This window comes from Staurois parvus, unplaced genomic scaffold (assembly GCF_062004578.1).
Source record: "Staurois parvus isolate SC_StPar_1 unplaced genomic scaffold, SC_StPar_1.0 ptg000096l, whole genome shotgun sequence".
Lineage (NCBI taxonomy): Eukaryota > Metazoa > Chordata > Amphibia > Anura > Ranidae > Staurois > Staurois parvus.
Genome location: NW_028317892.1, coordinates 9,696,868 through 9,710,821, shown reverse-complemented (window position 1 = coordinate 9,710,821; position 13,954 = coordinate 9,696,868). Strand labels below are relative to the sequence as shown.

The 13,954-nt window shown below is 43.9% G+C and overlaps 1 protein-coding gene across 4 annotated transcripts in view; it reads left to right on the top strand.

The window, feature by feature from the left end:
* The first annotated feature begins 2,837 nt into the window (after positions 1 to 2,837).
* Positions 2,838 to 13,954, top strand: part of CLTA (clathrin light chain A) — a 47,471-nt gene continuing 36,354 nt past the window's right edge. For 2 of the 4 annotated variants that reach the window (XM_089670887.1, XM_089670884.1), the window contains exon 1: positions 2,838 to 3,152. In XM_089670887.1, the coding sequence (XP_089527013.1) occupies positions 2,987 to 3,152 (166 nt within the window). In that variant the 5' untranslated portion in view covers positions 2,838 to 2,986. The remainder of the gene's footprint in view (positions 3,153 to 13,954) is intronic. The other 2 variants (XM_089670886.1, XM_089670888.1) reach the window with 2 other exon arrangements.

The following is a 13,954-nucleotide window of genomic DNA, read 5'->3' as shown; positions in this document are numbered from 1 at the left end:
TAAAATGTTCCTAAAACACTCCCATTTTTCCTCTGTGTTTTTTTGCTTCTAGAATATCTTCACATTTATTGCCATCAAGTATGAAGCACAGTTTGGTAAAGTTGGCTCTCTTGAAATTTAATGTTCGTGTCCTATCCTCATTTCTGCATTTCTTATGATTCACAGTGAATGTAATTGCCCTGTGATCAGTTTCCAAAGTTATCCCTTACTTCTACTTCCACCGTAGCTCTAGGTTGTTTGTAATTAGTAGATCTAACAGAGCCTTGTTTCTATTTGGTGAATATCTAGCTTGTGTTAGAGACTGCACTGAACTGACTGGATTGGTCACTAGTCCTGGGTGGGTATTTGTGTGGGAAAAAAGGAAGGAATCCCTTTTGGTGGATAGTGCCCAATGATGGATGGTGGTGATGGGCCCTCTTGGTGATTGGGCTGCTACCTTTTCTGTGTAACCTTACTGTTGTTTCAGCATGTAACCTTGGATAAAAAAGAAGGAGCGCCAGGTGTCCAGAGAATTGCAACTTCTAAAGTATTGTTCATAGACGTTTATTAAAATGTAGCAACATGTACATCAAGCCAAAGTGTTTAGTTGCCTAAAGCCAGCAACCTGCCATTCTTGTTTCTGAATACTTGTATCTAACAAAACCATTCATTGGAATTGTTCCCATCCATTAGAATACACCAACATCCCTGATGAAGGGCGAGTCATTTCCCCTAAATGTGTTGGTTTGATATACATGTTGCTGCTTTTTATAAATGTCTTTAGAAGTTGCAATTCTCTGGACACCGAGCGCTCCTTCCTATTTTCTCGGTGGGACATCCACCAACTGATACATAAAATTGTCCCCCAAGACATTTAGGAAGTGCCAAGCCTTAGAGGAGGGAACAGTTTCACCTGCCCAGTCAATATCTGGAAAAGTGAAGTCCCCCATGATTATAACATTTCCCTTCCTCGCCACCATTTGTAACTGTGAAAGGAGATTGGTCTTCTCCTTATCCTTCAGGGTAGAGGACCTTTAACATACCTCCGCTATGAATTTCCCTTTTGTTTTGCTTTGTAGTTCCATCCACAAGTATTCCACCCCCTCCATTGCCCCATTAGCAATTTTGTCCCTCATGTTCACTGGCAAATTACTCTTGACGTGCATGAACACCCCTCACCTTCTTCGACCTACCCTGTCTTTTTGATACAGGGTACAGGAAGTACCCCTGGACAGTCCCAAGCCAGTCATGTGAGCTTTCAAACCAGGTTTCTGTTACTCCCACAAAGTTGAAATCCTCCTCATGCATCAGTAGTTCCAGTTCCTCCATTTTCTTCACCAAACTTCTAGCTTTAGTAAACAAATGCTAGAAGTCTGATGAACAAAATGGAGCTAATCACTTTCCCTCATAAGCGGGTTCCCTTCCCTATCACACATTCAGCAGAAGCAGAACAAAATGATTTGGGGTTCCTAATTTAAAAGGTTTTCTCACCTAAGATGGCCACTAAAGGGTACCAGAGGTTTCAGCGTCCAATCAAACTGCCGCACTCTCTGAGACACTCATGGAGTCTATGAAGGAACAATTTCCCATAACAAACTCCATTCCACTCCTGTATAACGACACAGTGCCACCTACTAAATGGAGGAACACCTCCATCTGCCTAAAAGTTGTGTACATCAAGAATTAGACAATGTGGTGGTGATATCTCAATTTCCACCTGTCCAATCAGAGAATGCTTTGTATTCAGAACACCCTGTGGTTACTATGAATCAGGGCAGCCCCTCTAGGCAGGACCTGAAAGAATACTACAGATTCACTGCTTCCACAGCAATCCTAAAGGTATGGAATATGTACACTTACATTGGTCCAAGCTAGACGAAAGTATCTACACTGTTAAATTCCATACCTTCGGCTTTAAAGCAGAGTTCCACTCAAAGGCGGAAGCTCCGCTTATTTGCCTCCTCCCCCCCTCCACTGCCATATTTGGCACCTTTTGGGGGAGAGTGGGGAGCGCGTACCTGGTTTTGACAAGTACCCGCTCCCACTTCTGGCTCAGTTCGCCACGGCGAAGTGAGCCGGAAGTTCGGCCCCCTCCTTGCTCTCGCAGTCTCCTGGGAACTTTCACAGATCCCAGGAGACTGCCAGACCAATCAGGAGGCGCGGTGCAACTCATGCATGTGCAGTGGGCACCCGGCTGTGAAGCTGCAAGCTGTCACAGCCTGTTGCCCACAGTAGAGATGCCGGCGCCATGGAGGACAGAAGGGACGGCGCGGGTGAGTACATCACTGGACCCCGGGACAGGTGTGTGTTTATTAGAAGTCAGCAGCTACAGTTTTTGTAGCTACTGACTTTTAATAAACACAAAAACAGCTGGAACTTTGCTTTAAACACTTCCATCCAAGCCTATAATCAGCTGCCATCCTGCGTGGACACCATATGATATACTCCAAGGAATCACATCTCGCATGCGCCCCATGGATTGCACTGCGGCACAATCTGTCACCAGCTGTGTGCAACACAGCGGATGACAGATCAGTGTACCATGGTTCTATTTAGAGAATAATTTTTGTGTATTCATTCTTCATGATCTGTTCACTTGATGGGGTAAGAAGAGTGTGTCCTTTCCCTGTATAGTATACTTTGTGCTATAAAGGGTCCCTCTTCCTCTCATCTGTGTTGAAGTCAATAGGACCAGGATAGCAGTCAACTAAAGAGCTTTTTTGGAAAGAGATGTCAAAAACATGATTCACCTCTCTCCATTTTATGCTGTACCCCACCCTCCCTGTAGCCATCACATGACTCAGAGTCAGCTGGCCTGACGCCACTTCCTGCCACACGATTGACGTTGGGGGGGTCTGTCTTGTCTTCCCGGTCAGCGTCATTTCCGGTGTCTTCTGTGGGCTCATTTCTTTTGGCAGGAGTGTGATCGGGTGGCTCTGCTGGTGATATCTGTCCAGAACATCGATCAGCCCTCGCCTCCTGCCCGTGTGTGCTGCTCTCTGACACCATGTCTGAGTTCGATGTGTTCGGGAACGGAGTGTCCACCGAGGAGGACCCTGCCGCCGCCTTCCTGGCCCAGCAGGAGAGTGAGATCGCCGGCATCGAGAATGACGACGGCTTCAGTATTCTGGACAGCGGAGATGTGCCGATTTCCCTGCACGACGGGGCTGTGGGTGAGTGTGGGGGATGACAGGCGGGCTCACTGGCGACACCCTTCTTATGGTAGACAGGACCATAGTCTGACATTGGGGGTCACTGGGGTGGTCAGGTGATGCTAACCCCTCACGTGACCTGACTGTCATTCCACATGACATGACCTGTCATTAGAATCATTAGTTTGTATGAATAGTTTGTTAAAGTGGCATTAAACTCAGAAATGTCATTCTCTATGAAAGTAGGTGGTGGACCTTTCATCAGGAGCGTGCAGTTCATGTTTTCTACATTTTGTAAATAGCTGGTTGATTCCGCCATTTTTGTTCGATGTCTAATTGTTGGTGGCAACCTTTATAGCAGACAAGTTCGCCAGCTGAGCGTTGCCACCCTCAGTGTGCATGCTTCTCAGATATTCTGCTACCCCACAAGTGGTGTATTTAGGTTTTGTGCTGCCCTAGGCAACACAAAAATTGGTGCCCCCCTGCAGAAAGAGCCTGATATTGACCAAGAGCACCCCTGCCCTCCACCACAGCCTTCCACTATGTCTCATACACCAGCCACCAACCCCCATGGCGAGAGAGAGACACCTTCACAGCTCCAGACATCCCCAGGAACGAGAGTCGGGGTGTGCATACACCGTCATGAAACCCACAGCATCTCTCGGAACCCACCAGGTCCCCATGCAACATGTCCCTTCTTCCGTCCCTTTTTCCAAGGGGCAGTTTTGCCCTAGGCAAATGCCTTGTTTGCCTTGTGATAAATATACCCCTGCACCCCACATGACTCTTCAATAGCTGTAGGGGCAGCTAGAGCACTTAGATTTACATGTTCCCCACCCACCTGCTGCCTTACATGATCATTTGTGTCATCTAGCTGGGATTACTTGCTGCTCCTCCAGTTTTCGCAGTAAGGTGGGGAGAGATCTACAGGTGTCACATGACTGTGGTATATGGACTGTCAAAGTTATTTGTGGCATTTATTTTGCAAGTTAAGCAGGCCATACATGGGTCGCAATTCTGAATGATTCTTCGATCAAAAACATAGTTCGTTCTGTAATCCGATGGTGCCACCAATGATTTAGAAAAACTGACATTTTTCACGAATTTTCCAGCATGCCCGATAAACGAAATGGGGAGCAACCATGAAAATCGGCTGGTGCCATTGCCACACTAACGGAGCGAAAATCGGCTGATTATTTTTAGGTACGATTTTCGAATGAAAAGTCATTCGAAAATCGACCAATGTATGGCCAGCCTAAAATCTGTTTCGTTTCATTGTGGGAAATGAGTAAGATGTCCATGAAGCTGGTGCTTTGGGTTTAATAGCACATTAAGGCAACATCATCATTTAGGGATTTGCCCGATACTGATTACGTGTGAGGACCTCCGCAGCAGTTCCTGGCAACTAGCTATGAGAGGCAGTTCTATTGAAAGCAATGGAAGGCTGTTGGTTCTCGCAGTTAATTGTGGCCACGCTCATGTAGCCACCACCTGCGAGTGATCGGCCCTGGACTTGGACTTCTTGACAGCTGATGAGGCTGTATGGAGCACCAAGTGCTGCTAATGTTTGGGGCATTGTCTGCCCAGGGACTAAATTCTGCATTCCAGGTATTTGCCCCTGGTGCATACTGCCCTAAATGTAAGTGCCGCTAGGTGCGCCATCCAGCTGCAGATGCTGGTAGCTTCTCATAAAATTGGCTAAAAAGTAAGTGAAACACATTTGTGGTGCAAGGACTTGTTCACTCTGTCTCCATTGAGCTGTGTTAGGGCTCATTCACATGGACACTTAACCCTGTATGGAGTGATTATGCACAGAACATCTGGGTGGGCAAAGATGGCCCTTCTCACGGGTGTATGGATAGGTCCATCCATGTGAATGAGGTGCATCCTTAGAGACGCACTTGTTCTAGGTATCATGTCATGTGATTTATGCCGCAGGAAAGTGTCATTCAGTCTGATTTCTGATCCTTCAGTAGATCACAATCACCCTATGACCCTGAAGCAGAGGCTTCTGTAGAGGAGGTAAGTATTGCAGGACTTCTGTCTTTTCCTGTGGTAGACAAATTGACAGGTTCACTTAAAAGGAGGCACCATAAGTAGCCTGTATTCATCACTCCCCTCCCCCCCAAGAACCTTGAAATACCTGGTACTTCTGGGTATAAGAAAACCCTTGACGCTCACCTCTGCCTTTCATAAGTCAAAGCTTGGGGCTTGAGTGGTCAATCAGCTTACTTCAGCTTGTTCTATTAAGCTTTGACAATAAAGCCTGGAAGCTGATTGACTTCTCTGCAGAGCTGCACCAGATTCTGCATCATGCAGTTTTAGCAAATAACCCCCCATATTTGACCTGGTTTGTATTGCATGTCTTCTGGATGTCCTATTGTGGTGTGTTTGAACTGCAACCGCAGCTTTTCTTGTAAAATTCTATGTTCTATTCCAGGGGTTTACAAATTTTATAAGCAAAGGGCCAGTTTACTGTCCTTCAGGCTTTAAGGGTCTGGACTGTGGCCAGTGGGAGAAGAAAATGCCCTGACATTGGTGCCCCATCGTTGGTTTTATTTGGAGGAATAGTATCCTATCATAGATCTCATTTAGAAGACTACAGCCCCATTGAGGGTGTCAGTAAGGGAAATGGTGCTTTATCTTTAGTGTCAGTTGGAATAGTGCCACAAGGGCCAGATAAAGGCAAGCAAACGGACACTTCCGGCCCCTGGGCAGCAGTTTGGAGACCACTGTTCTATTCCATTTTAACTGTATGTGTTTGAATGGAAACTGCAGCACACATAGATTTTGCACTTTGACACTGATATGAACTCCAAAGGCTAGCCATACTTGTATAGATTTTTCTTGTTTAGCTCTTGGACTGAACAAGAGAAATCTAATAGATTCATTCGTCCACACTAAACAGCGTGGATGGAGAATTTGAACCTGCTGGCTGTTGTATTCTCCCAGTCCACATCCATCAGAATGCACTAACAGTGATTGCATCTGATAATTTTCTCACTGGTAACAAACATTATTTGAAAAATTGACTTTTGTGATACTGATAGGCCAACTCTGCCCCAGCTGCATCACCAACCTGGTCTCAAAATATCAACCAAACCTCTCTTTGTTCCTCCCAAGGCCTTCTGCTCTCTAGTTCCCGTGTCACCTCCTCCCATGCTCACCTCCAGGACTTCTCCTGAGCTTCTCCCATGCTATGGAACTCCCCACCCAAATCTGTCTGACTGTCTCCTAATCTATCCACCTTTAGACAATCCCTGAAAACCTTTCTCTTTAAATCCTGCTTCTACCTAGTAAACCGCCATTTATTTCCTCCATCAGCTCATCCCCCCACAGCTTTGACCTTTTGTATCACTCAACCCTTCCTCTTCGATTGTAAACTCTAACGAGCAGGGCCCTCTGTTTCCTCTTGTACCAAATTGTATTGTAACTGTAATGTCTACCTTCATTTTGTAAAGCACTGCGAAAAGTGTTGGCGCTATATAAATCCTGTATAATAATAATTTAATGAAAGCAGAAATCGGACAAAATGTGAGCCTGTAGCCTGCACAAGGAGCCAATGAGCATTGAGCATATGACATGCATAAGAAAGACTTACCGTATTTTTCGGACTATAAGGCGCACATAAAATATCTATATTTGTACAAAAATCGGCAATGCGCCTTATATTCCGATGCGCCTTATGTATGAACAGTGTATGTTCACACTGTGCTGAAGAATCTGTCAAAATGTTTTATTATGACTTTGGTAAGCGACGAAGCCACTCCCCTTGCTTATTCGAAAACTACATTTCCTGATATGTACTGTGCTTCCAAATCCGGTAATTAAGGACCCCAAAATGGCACCTGTTAAGAGACATGCTTACGACGCGGATTTCAAACTCAAGGCCATCAGCCAAGCAGTACAACATGGGAATAGAGCAGCAGCGAAAAAATTCAACATTAATGAATCAATGGTACGGAAGTGGAGGAAACAAGAAGATGACCTGCGTCAAGTAAAGAAGACGAAGAAGAGTTTCCGAGGGAACAAGGCAAGATGGCCACAATTATAGGACAAAATTGAGCAGTGGATTATTGAACATAGAACAGCAGGTAGAAGCGTCTCTACAGTCTCCATTCGACTTAAGGCAACAGCGATGGCACGAGATATGAAGATCAACGAATTTCAAGGAGGTCCTTCTTGGTGCTTCCGTTTTATGAAAAGGCGTCATCTCTCCATCCGCACAAGAACTACCACTTCGCAGCAACTGCCAAAGGATTATGAAGAAAGGATGGCCATCTTCCGCACTTACTGCAAGGACAAGATCATCGAAAAGAAGATCCAGTCAGACCACATCACAAACATGGACGAGATCCCTCTCACCTTTGACATCCCCGCGAACCGTACTGTAGAAAAAACAGGGACGTCTACTGTATCTATACGCACCACAGGGAATGAGAAATCATCCTTCACTGTAGTTCTCGGTTGCCAGGCTAATGGCCAGAAACTACCACCCATGGTCATTTTTAAGAGGAAGACTTTGCCAAAGGAAACATTTCCTCTTGGGATCATCGTCAAGGTCAATCCAAAAGGCTGGATGGACGAGGAGAAAATGAGTGAGTGGCTGAGAGAAGTTTACGTCAGGAGACCAGATGGCTTCTTCCACAAGTCTCCGGCCTTATTGATCTACGACTCTATGTGCGCTCATCTCACTGACACTGTCAAAAGCCAAGTGAAGAAAACCAATTCGGAGCTTGCCATCATTCCTGGAGGATTGACCAAAGAACTCCAACCACTAGATATTGGTGTCAACAGGGCGTTCAAGGCTAAATTGCGAGCCGCATGGGAGCAATGGATGACAGAAGGTGAGCACACATTTACCAACACAGGCAGGCAACGCCGGGCTAGTTATGCCACTATCTGCCAATGGATCGTCGATGCCTGGGCTAAGGTATCGGTTTCAACTGTCGTCCGAGCTTTCACGAAGGCCGGAATCATCGATGAACAGCCAAGCAACAGCAATGAGACTGAATCGGATGATGACGAGAGGGATCCGGGCTTGCTTGATGCAGCTATCGCCCAACTGTTAAATTCCGACACCGAAGACGAGGAATTTGATGGATTCGTAGAATAGGAATGATTGAAAAAGTGAGCATACTCTTTTGTGTAATATCTGACCTATCCGGCTATTTTGTTTCGCTTTAATATTGTGTAATATTGTGGTCTGACTGGATCTATTGTGTAATATTGACAGGTATTGTTAATGATTTGAATAAAGTCTGACTTATCCGACTATTTTGTTTCGCTTTATGCGCCTTATAATCCGGTGCGTCTTATATATGAAAATAGATCCGTTCACTAATACTGCGTCTTATAATCCGGTGCGCCTTATAGTCCGAAAAATACGGTAAATATTCTTACATTGACATTAGGTCCTCTTTAGTAAGGTTTCATTATAAATCTAAATTGCCCTGCTATTGGACATTACAGAGGTATCCTTGTTTAAACTAGAGTTCGGCTAACCCGCCTTAGGCCTTATCACACCCAGGCATTTGGTGTGCACAACATGATAACCCTCGTCCTTTTAATATGTCATTTATTCAAAGGATTCATCAGTTTGGTGTTCAGCTAGGTTAATCAAGCTATTTATTAATGACCAGTTTCATAGCACAAAGCATAGTGCAACTTATCGCAGTAAAACTAACCCTTCTTCGCCCCAAATTTACATTTTTAGGTTTTAAGTACTACCAAAAAAAGCAATTTGACCACCCTTCATACATTAAGGATGCGTTTTTTAACTGGTGTTTTAAAGTGGAACTGGTATACCACTTGCATATTTGGAGATGCAAGTCAACTCTAAATAAGAAAGCAAAATTGAGGCAGGAAAAGAATTTGAGATATACACCAATCAGCCGTAACATAATGACTACTGGCAGGTAATGTAAATAATATTGATTATCTGGTTACAATGGTGTAGCACTTCTTTAAATAAATAAATACAAATAAGTGTATAAAAATAAACACACAATAGAGGATACCTTGAGGAAATCACGCGTTACAGTGACGTAAGGTGTAGGTACGCCGATGCGCAGTGACGCACGCCATCTTGGCACACCTAGTAAGTCACACACGCATGCAGTACACCCATACATCAGGAGAGGAAGGGGGACTGCATTAAATGTGAGTGTATTGATCCATAATAAATAAAGGAGTTTTGCCTACTAAATACTACACTATGGAGGATCTCATTTTTTGCTCACTGCGGTGGTGAGATACATATTCCGCAGAATATCCTATCTAAGGGACCTGGAGATTGTTTTGGAGAGAAACTGCAGGTGGATTGATATCAGCCGGGATTGTAAAGGATCCAGGGTGATCCTGAAGGCTTTCTGGCCCTTTGGGGTCTCCAAAAGGAGGTGAGGAGGCATTGTAGCCACAGTGGAAGAAGTGTGCTGACACTTTCACAGAACTTTATACACCATTTGCACGTTGCATGTTTGTATGAAGCACCTATCAATTTTATTATGGACTATTAGAGCATCCAGTGTGTTTGTATGTGATTTGGAGTGGCACTATCACGTGTTTGTTTTCATCCCCGTATTTATAGGGGTCTTTGTTATTGTTCTTTTGTAGATATCACATGTATAGGTCACCCAAGTGACCGTTGCACAATAATTATTTGTCAATGTATTTTGTGTTCATTTATATTGTTGTGGTATCACTTTTATTAGTCACTTAGGTGACTGAGACACATTTGTTTTTTGGCACTGTATTGTGTTTATTTTTATACACTTATTTGTATTTATTTAAAGAAGCGCTACACTATTTTTATTTGTTTACACTGTTTGGGTATCAGTTTAGAGTGTTGGCAGCTTTACGGTAGGGTTCACTTCCTTTACTAGCGCAGGAGGATTTTTATGTCTTTTTATCTGGTTACAGTGGCATCTGATAGTGGGTGGGATGTATTCGGCAGCAAGTAACAAGCGACATGTTTCGGACATGTTGTCCCTGAAGTTGATGTGTTGCAAGCAGAAAAAAATGGACATGTATAAAGATTTCAGTGATTTTTATTTACAAGGGTCAAATTGTAATGCTTAGATAGCTGGGTCAGAGCAAATCCAAAAATGCACCTCTTGTGGGATGCAGCTGCAGTGGTCAGGAGGACCAACCAAAAGTGGTCTAAGGAAGGTGAAGCAACGAAAGGGTCATGGACAGCCAAGGCTCATGTGGGCAGTGAAGACTGGCCCGTGTATTCTGATCCAATAAAAGACCTACTTTAGCTCAGATTGCTGAAAAGGTTAATGCTGTTTCTGGTAGAATGGTGTCAGAACTTACACTGCATCTCTGTTTGTTGCTTTTGGGCTGCATAACCACAGACTGGTCAGGGTGCCCATGCTGACTCGTGTCCAAAGCCAAAAGTGCCTACAATGGGTACGTGCGCATCAGAACTGGACCACAGGAGCAATGGAGTAAGTTGTTTTCGAGGTGTTGATTTGGCGTCCATTGAATCTCAATTCAATAAAGCTTCTGTGGGATGCACTTTTTAAAACAAGTCCGATCCATAGAGGTTCCACCTTGCAACTTATAGGACTTAAAGGATCTGCTACTGATGGCTTGGTGCCAGATACCACAGCACATCTTCAAAGGTCCAGTGACGTTCATGACTTAATGGGTCAGGGCTGTTTTGCCAGCAAAAGGGGGGCTCTTACTTAGTATTAGGTGGTTGGTCATACTGTTATTGCTGATCTTTGTATATTTCATAGCTCTTCCTTTCTGCTGTACATAGTGATAATGTGTTTGATATCATTTATTAATAGAAAAAAAATAATCAAGAAATCTGTTCTGTATCCAGTAACTGCAGCTTTTTGTCCATTCTCTGTGCAGTTAATATTCGGTTTGGCGCACAAAGAATGACATGTTTACCTACTAGTGTTCGGAAATGTTGATTATTCCAATTATTTTAGTGGCCTTTTCAGGTCCCTGTAGTACATTAAAATTAAAGTAAAATGGGTAAAATAACGATGCCCAACCATATATCCTGTTTGTGCTTAAAGCAGATTTTGCTTTAGGAAGGAAATCTGAAAATGTGCTGACACAAACAGCCAAATGAGGATACGTATGCATGGGGGAGACTGCCTGTATTCAGAAGAAGCTGTTAAAACACTACAGTTCTTTAAAAAGTCACTGATATACCAATGACTCATGTTTTGGTGACCATTAATTTCTTTGTTAATACATGACTGACTCTTCATATAGACCTGATCTTTATTATTCTCATAAAGCAGTATTAAACCCAAAAGAAAACTTTTATTCCATTTCAGCTTACCAATTCATGGATGTGATGTATGAATTAAGTTTTTTTTTTTTCTTTCTTAAACTTTTTCTTTTATTTGGTAATCCAGCCAGCAAGTCTGTTGCTTTTTGATAGCACAAGCTCTCAAGCAGAATGTATCGGTCTACAGTGATAAGACAAACCATTTAACACTGACAAAGTAAAACTTTAATCCTTAAAGGGGGGAAAAAACTGTTTTCAGTAACTGATTGTAAGTGCAAGCTGGAGTTTGGCTTCAATTTTGTTAATTTATTCATATCTGCTAATATATTTAACACTACACTCCCCTCTTTTCCCAGACTGACAATGCTGCTGTACAAAGGTGTCCCTTATGCTCCTTTAATCAGAGTGGGGGCACTCTAATACAGATGTGTTATTGACCAGATCACCAGGTGAAACACTGAAAAAGCCTAAAAAAACAAATTTAATACAGCCACCACATCTTATGTTTTGTAAGCTGCAATATATATACCTTTTTTTTTTTTAGTTCTGGGATTGATACTGCTTTACCAACTCCCTAGCACTGGTCACCAACCATACTAGCTGTGGACCCTTTTTATTCTGGCCAGGGCCTTTGAAAAGAGAACTGTGGCCCTTTCCATTTATATAATTTTTTCATTTTCTTTGCAGGATTTAAATTTTTTATATTTGATATAAAATGTGAGAGGGAGAGTAAAACCAAGCATTAATCATGTGTGAATGGGACCTTTATAGATCATGTGTTGGATTTTTTGCTCACACTGTTCTTGCCTAATGAGGACATTCAATCCCATCATTCAGCTAACTAAAAAGAAAGATTAGGTACTTTTAAATCAAGTTATAATTGGAACATCACCAGCTACCAGAAATATTAACAGTTCAGTGTAAAGAATGTGTTTTCTTGACTAAGGAATGGGTTAATGGTAAGGTTGTAGATTTTTTTTTTTTTTTTTTTTTTTTGCAAACTGCAGTCTGTGTATCTCTGATATTGTTAACAGAGGAAATTCCTGTGGATAAGTCCAGTGGATGACAATAGAAAGATAATGCAGCAAATACCAGAGACTTGCAAAAAGTCTAACCATAATGGGTTATGTGTGACAACTTGTACTGATGGCAAAGGTTTGTTTGAATCCTGATCTTTATACACCAGGGGTACTCAAGCTGTGGAGCAAGGGCCACTTAAGCGATTTGGTAACTAATTGAAATTAAATTGTTCAAAATTTGAATGTTTTATTTTGCATAGTATAAAGAACATTTTCCTCCTGCAGCTGCTGAATGCTGGCAGGAGAGCGGAGGACAAGTTGGCTTTCAGGGGTTGAAGGAGGAAAAAAAAGAGGATAGAGAGTATATGCCGCCTGTTCTGTAACAAAATGTGGCAGGGAGGCCGCGCGGGCTTTTTTTTGCGGGTTAGCTGCACTAAGCCATAGACTACTATTATATCTTGTGAGTGTGGTGCACTTTCTGAAAGCCCATCAAACCCACAGGATATAATAGAAGTCTATGGCTCAGGGCAGCTAACCCGCAGGTGAACTGCGCTGTACCCGAAGATCAGTGTGAAAACAGGCTAACAGTTAACACTTTTATAGGTGCTAATATCCCCATTGCAAAAGCACTGTGCAGGGTTTGACGAATTTGCTTTGAATCTAGGAGCCAGCTAAGAAAAGTTATGAGCCGGTTTTCATGCTGCCTACTCCAATCCTGTGCCTTGTCTGGCTCTCAGCCTGGCTATCCCCAGCACAAAGGTGGACTGACAACTCATGGGGCCCCCGGGCAATAGGGGATCATGGGGCCCCTGTGTCCTTGCCCAAGCTCAAAAAAGCCTATGAAAAAGGTACCAGGGGCATCTCATGGGGCCCCTTACTGACCCCGGGCCCTAGAGCAGTGCCCGAGTTTCCAAATGGTCAGTCCGCCCCTGCCCCAGCACATTGATTTCTATGAATAGGGAACCCTTAGCTGTGTGTAGAGGACAGATAGGCTCCAGAGTGACGCGATGCCCCCAGTTCTTACTGTGTGCTCTGAGGGGTGGCAATGAGATGGACGATCCGTTGGCAGCAAATCGGGTTAACACTGTAGATGGCTAGAACTGGCTGGTCCCTTCACTTCTGCCTGGAAGACAAAGCAAGGTTGGGATTAGACAGTGACAATGTCTGGGGCCCCTGAACAGAATGTACTGGGAGCCCATAGAGGTCCTGGCTCAGCCTGCCATTCTAAGGGGTAAAGCCATGATCCCAGATGAGTCAGACACAGCTTTGTTTTCATCTCTGTCCCAGTCTGCTCCATGGCCCCTGAACACAGCCTCGTAGGGGCCACCCCAGGTCTGCTGGTGTGCCGTTTGCCACAGCAAAGGTGATTTAACCCCTGCAGGGCCGATCTCTCCCCTCAGCCAGCATGCTCCCCATTCTTACTGGCCTGATGGATGGCCACAGCCACCCCAGGTTTTCTAGTTAACATGGCAAATGAGGGAGAGGCCAGGGTGGAGCTGGGGCTTGAAAGCCAGATCCGCGATATCGATCCCCTACAGTTTGCACCA